The 6,649-nt window shown below is 34.3% G+C and overlaps 1 protein-coding gene across 1 annotated transcript; it reads right to left on the bottom strand.

Annotated features, from left to right (window-relative positions):
- Positions 1 to 5,510: 5,510 nt before the first annotated feature.
- On the bottom strand, positions 5,511 to 6,320 carry LOC131656768 (uncharacterized). Its single transcript, XM_058926385.1, has one exon. It carries the CDS (start codon positions 6,256 to 6,258, stop codon positions 5,704 to 5,706), a length of 555 nt encoding a protein of 184 aa, XP_058782368.1. The 5' UTR covers positions 6,259 to 6,320; the 3' UTR covers positions 5,511 to 5,703.
- Positions 6,321 to 6,649: the final 329 nt, after the last annotated feature.

The raw sequence follows: 6,649 nt of genomic DNA, 5'->3' as shown, positions 1-6,649 counted from the left end.
TTTGTCTAATTTTTTGTACACACCCATGTGATATATTTTTAGACTATATTTTAAAATCCCAAAAATATTATTATTTGATCACCTTTTGATTAAATAAAAATTAGTACTTTTTTACATATTTTTAAACCCCCTTTATCAAATATTTTGACTAATCCTTCACCAAATAAATTAATCAAACTTTTAGGAATCTATTAGGTTTAAGTTTAGCCTCTTTTGAGGAAGATAACATTATCTTCATTAGTTCTCATTTAGGGTTCAGTTTGTTTCCAAGTGAATGGACTTTGTACATATCCAAAACCCTAACTTATGATTCTTTGATCTTTTACCTTGATTCTTGATGCAACACGTCGTTCGCACTAACTTTTTAATGCTTTGCCAAGATTATACTTTTGTTATTTACTTATTCCATATACATATGATATACCTTTGTTATGTTATTATCTTTGTATATATACATTGTTGACTAACCCCACATACATGAGATATTCATTAATTTGATCATTACATCATACTCATACATACATAATATGATTGACCTTGAGGTATGTCATCCCTTTTATTCATAACCTTTTATACTTGAGTTTATTTGTATATATTGATATTTTAACATAACATGTCTCACCCACCACATGAGATGCTTCTCCTTAATTCTTGCTTGAAATGTTTGATTCCTAATTGTTGCTAAAAACTAAAGGATTGGGATGATATTGACTAAAATTTTCAAGGAACTCATTCTCTCTTACTTCTCTTTTACTTTATGCTTTGTATTGTTAAACCTTAGCACTCCCTCCCTCCCATTTTAAACCTGGTTTTGTATTGTTAAAGCTCAACCATTGTTAAAGCATAACCCTACCGCGCTAAGCGGGCTACCTACTGTAATTAGACCCATTTTATTTCACAGAGCGCTTTAAGCAGACTCCACCTCGCTAAGCGGTCTCTGTGATTCAGCAGAAAATTCCTACGTGACCTGCATCAAACCAGACCCAATCCTTTGTCCTTAAACTTATTTTAATCGACAACTTTCTGCGATTTAAGGCCTATTAACCTAGTTCTAACATGGTTTAATTATTTCAAACACCAAATTACAAATATTCATTATATCCCCAATCATCTTCATCAACCCTAAACCTTCTAAATAATGTTAATGGAGGATTTAACTCAATCTTATGGGATTTATCATCAATACAACCATCATCATCATCATCATATAACATATTATTCACACAATCAAACAAACAATCATCATGGATTCATCAATTTCATCAATATCACCACAAACCCAACATACAATTATCATTCCCTTAAATCAAACATAACAATTAGGATAACCCCACTTAGCTTAGATTATTATCTTGATCGATTATCTTTCCAAATTCTACAGTAGTTCTTCTTCTCCTCTCTTGCCCTAGCTCTCTCTTCTCTTCACATTTTCTCCAAGTCTATGACTAATGAATTTCTCTCCCTTTTTCTCTTTTTACCTAGTTAGCCTTAAAACCCTTCTTATGAACCTCCTATTTTGCCCTTACTAACTTGCCTCATAATATGTCTTATTTTATTTTATTAAATAATAATCATGCTAATTAGACTATTTAGATTGCTATTCTAACTAACACCTAAATTCTACTACCCCACCCCCATCAACATAAACATCACAGATCACATAATCACATCAAAAACATCAAATAATAATTAAATAATTAAATCTAATTATGGGGGTGTTACAGTAGGATTCAGTGTGTAAAATTTACTAAAAAAACTCACAAAACTCAAAGTACCCAAGTGAAGCGAGAAACGAGTTCGATCGAGTGCAATGTATGTTCTAACACCATATTTTCATTAATGAAAAGTCTTTTCACTTAACTTTATATTCCTTGCAATTCAGTTTATTGCTTATTTTTTACTTTACCCCGATTTCGACCACTATCAAAATCCTTTACATTCCCAGTGTATTTATCTTTATCTGCTTTAATTTTTACACCAAGATTTCAACCACATCGAAATCCCCCATAATGTTACAACCTTACACGACATTTTGGAAGATTTTATGCATTATGTTCTAGGATTCACTAGTCGATCATACATGTAAACTTTTTAAAAGAGACAAGAGGATTTTTACCAAATTTCACGGTAAACAGTAGGCAAGAGTGATTATGTAGTTATACTATTTAAAGAGGCAAGAAAAATAGTGTTAGTCTAAACCTTGAAAAGATGCTACAAATTTAAGGGTGACTAAAGCATGAAAAAATATTAAAAGTTTAAGCTTAACTTGTTGCATTAAGTCAACTATTTATAGACCCCATATTGAAAATTTTGTAAAACTTCGCTAGAAAAGGAATGTATAAAAGAACGTCATGAAAATATATTAAATGTACTCTAAGAACATATTAGTATCATGAATGTGTCTTTTACAAACACAAAAGTACTTTGACTTTTCATTCCTGACTGACTCTCTAATCATATAAGAGTTTTTTTATCTCAGCTTCTTTTAACTTAGTGTTCACGGGTTCTTGCCAAAATTTCTCCGTTGATGTGTTTCAATGAGTGTATGTAGAAAATTTAGATTGAGATCCTAGCTCTTTGTCGTTTCTGCAACAGTCATTATCATTTTTTGGAGCCCAATCATATCTAGGGTTTCTCGCTCCTTGTTTCAAGAAAAACTAGGGTTAAAAGGAACTTGCAATTTAGCTCACAACCAAAACATACTTTTCTCAAGAGAGATATTACAACTATTCCCCACACCAGAACCAAACACCTCACACATATGTAAGGTTCACTCTCAAAGGCATTAAGGCAACAAGTGAAGAAATAATGAGAGAAATACAAGAATGAGAGAAAGGAATTTGAAATGTATATTTCCCTTCTCCTAGAACAGTGTGTTGGCTAGATATGACGACGATGAACCTCGAGTGAAATGTGACTGTCATTTTCCCTTGAGAGTTGGGTGGGAGAGTCTAATGTCTCCTACTTCGGTTAGGACTTGGTGACCTTGGAACTACTTCGTGGGGTGAGGCTTCGTCTACATGAGCCAACTGCAGTATGACTCTGAGGTAGGGATGGCAATGGGCATGGTTTGGGCAATATACTATAATACCCGCCCCCATACTCGCGGTATAAAAAATCTCCATACCCGAGTCCAAACCCGCGTGGGCACCAATGTTCATACCCATACCCGACGGGAACCTCAATACCCATGCCCATACACGCGTTTGTAGTAAAATTAAATCAATTAATTACAAAATATCATATAATTTTAAGTTTTTTTAACAATATTAAAAAAAATATGGATGTTATTGTTGAGTTAAGAAATAAATAAACACCTTTATTAAAATGAGTAATAGTTTAATAGCGATATTTTTTTAAAATTGATAAATGTGAATTTTTATATAATAATAGAAACTACATTATATAAATATGTAGTGCGGGTATGAGACGATGTCGGTAGTAAGGTACACGGGCTCACACTCATACCCATTTATTTCATTGGGTAATTACTTGTTCCTGTACCCGTACCCATTTGTGAGTTTTACCCTACCCTTTATGGCTATTTTTGCGGGAACCCATGGGGTATGGGCCAAATTTCTATCCCTACTATGAGGTCTCCACGCAAGGCCGTCTCTTGTGTGCTGTTGGAGCGCATTGCAGATTCTCTTCAATTCAGAGTATCGTGTCTGCTAAGGATTGGGAATTTACCTGTTGTACAATGTTCTAGACATTAGTCAGTAGGTCGGAAACTCCTTGCATTCCTAGGTTGGCTGAAAATTGTTAAATATTCGGGAGCATCTTGTGTCCAAGCATTAATGGTTATGAAGGAGTTTGTTGTTAAGGTTTCCCTTGGCAAAGTTGTTGTATAGATTGGATGAAAGGAAAGACTTGGAACATTCCCTGATCAAATATTGGAGGAACAAAATCTTATCACGCAGGAACGAACGAGGAAGTCACTAGACCTGAATCATTCTATACTAGAGGGATAGGTGGAGCTTTGTTAGCTTCAGCGGCCATAGCAGTGACATAACGTTGAGTGGAAGATCTGGTAACCTTCAATGTCACCATGGCTTCAAGAATCCATTATTTAATTTGCTCGAAAAGGAGATTGATGTTTCGTGAGAGGAAGATCAGTGATTTGTGTCCTCAGTGAAAAGATGACGATCTTCGTAAAGAACTTCGTAAAGAAGTGACAGGAATCAAGAATCGATTCGGAAAGACGATGTCACTATTCTCTTAAGGAACCATAAACATGTTGTGAAGTAATGAAATGAAGTATTGATGATGTAGAGCAAACTTTTGATGTGGTGAAGAGGGAACGAACATGCAAGGTTAGCAGTCCAACGTCCAAGTTAGTTACTGGGTGAAAAATAGCATGAATGAATTGAATAGATGAAATAACTCAATCTGATATTTATATAGTAAGGGCGGTTTAAACTATCGACATGTGTTTCGATGCCCTGTGCGAGTAGCCATTTGATTAGATTTAGTAATAAAAGATATGAAAGAATCATATGTTTCGTACACCTTTTTCTCCAGTGCTTGCTATTGGGCCTTCTTAATGAGTTTCGGAGATGACTTAGAGAAAATTATACCCCGTACCCCTACATTTATCCCAATACCCCTACAATTTTAAAAAAATCCCAATTTTATCCTTATTAAATTTTTAACTTTTCTTTTTTATTTTTTTTTTCAATTTTACTGAACCGGATATCCCAAGGGTGGGTGTTCCGGTTCCTTTTTTTTTCAATTTTACTGAACCGGATATCCCAGAATTGGGTGTTCCGGTTCTTTTTTTTCAAGGGTATACACAATACACCACTAATCTAGATGATGCACTAAATGAGGCTCTACAAAAGCTGTGTTCTGGAGAAAGACTTGTTTCTTGGGTTGGAAGGGGGATCGTGAGGTTCGGAGGAGATGGGTTTAGAATGTGAAAGGGTGGAATTGGAGGTGGAGGTTTCCGGCGGGGAATCGGCGGAATAGTGGTGAAGTGCGTCGGTGAATATGTCGTCGCCGTCGTGTTCGTAGATTGATGCTAACGGTTCCATTCAGATTCTGAGCTTTGTGCAACAGACAAATCAATTCCTTGCCGACAAATCAATTCATCTTTTTCTACAAAAGAAATCTATGAAAGAATAAAATTTAAAAAAATAATAATTTATAAAATTAATTTTGATACCTTTTAAGTCTAAACTTTTTTAGAGTTTAATGAAGATGTATAAACGTTTTACATTAGTGGTGTATTGTGTATACCCTTGAAAAAAAGAACCGGAACACCCAATTCTGGGATATCCGGTTCAGTAAAATTGAAAAAAAAAAAGGAACCGGAACACCCACCCCTGGGATATCCGGTTCAGTAAAATTGAAAAAAAAAAGGAACCGGAACACCCACCCCTGGGATATCCGGTTCAGTAAAATTGAAAAAAAAAATAAAAAAGAAAAGTTAAAAATTTAATAAGGACAAAATTGGGATTTTTTTAAAATTGTAGGGGTATTGGGATAAATGTAGGGGTACGGGGTATAATTTTCTGACTTAGAACAGTAAAAATATAATGCTCTAATAATGAACATTTATTTATAAAATTAATAAGTTTAGAATTTAATTTTGAAAAGAAATTTTATTAAAAATTAGTGAGGGCAGAGATGTAATTTACTTTACGTATAGATAATAATAGACCATAATTAACATGAAATTCAAATAATTGATTAATTAAATTATTAATTGAAACCATGGTTGTTCTCTTCCATAGACATAGATTTATTTCTATGCGCTCTTTCCTTAACAGCATTCTTAATTATAATCTTGAGACAAGATGCATTGGATTCCCTTCTCACCTCATATTTTGATTTCTTCAAATTACACAACATCTTTAGAAACGTGCTCTCGTGCTTCTCTACCTCTACACCTTTCGCTTCTTTGGTCGGTTTCTTCTTGCGCTTGATATGTCCCGTGCATGATATTTTTGGTGAAGTGGGTTCTCCATAATACATTACTTCAATATCATTTCTTCTTGTTTCTTCGTTAGGAGGGGTCGAACTTTCCGCACCCTCGACATGATTTCTTGTTGAAATATGTTGTCCGGAACTACGGTTCCGAAAATATGTTGAGGGTGGGGAAAGTTCGTCTGCATTTGGAATCCATGAAGGGCTGTTTGGACAAGAATGAGATCTGGATTTGTGATCCATTCTTGGTCTGAATGAATATGTTTGAAGTTTCGAATCTTTAGGTGGGGTCACCTCTGGTAATATCTTCACCTTAACTTGTGTTTCCATAATAGAGAATATAGAACATTTAAGGATCGATTCTTGAAAGGGTTGCAATTTGATATTTTGTTCTGATAAGGTATGGACTATATATGTTGATTTATGATGATGTTTTGATGGTGTGAAAACAATGTTAATTCTCTTGACAAAAGTTAATGAAATTGAAACCTAAGTTAGTATAATATGTAACATTTGAATGCGAATATTGACCAACGTGTCAACAAAAGATGGCTAACGTTGAAAATATGGGCAATTAAAAACTATTAAATGTTATAATTCTCACAGTTCAATAGTGTCACTTTAGATTCATCACGAATGTGTCACGAATGATGTTAAACAACCAACTTGTGTTACACGTCTATAGAATCACAGCTAAAAAAAAAAAAGACCATTGCGACTT

This window comes from Vicia villosa, linkage group LG3 (genome assembly GCF_029867415.1).
Source record: "Vicia villosa cultivar HV-30 ecotype Madison, WI linkage group LG3, Vvil1.0, whole genome shotgun sequence".
Taxonomy (NCBI): Eukaryota; Viridiplantae; Streptophyta; class Magnoliopsida; order Fabales; family Fabaceae; genus Vicia; species Vicia villosa.
The sequence above is the reverse complement of the archived record's forward strand: the minus strand, read 5'-3'. Positions and strand labels throughout refer to the sequence as shown.

What these genes read in the sequence shown, in the direction of transcription:
- LOC131656768 (XM_058926385.1), bottom strand. Translation starts at nt 6,258, where the DNA reads ATGGAAACACAAGTTAAGGTGAAGATATTACCAGAGGTGACCCCACCT.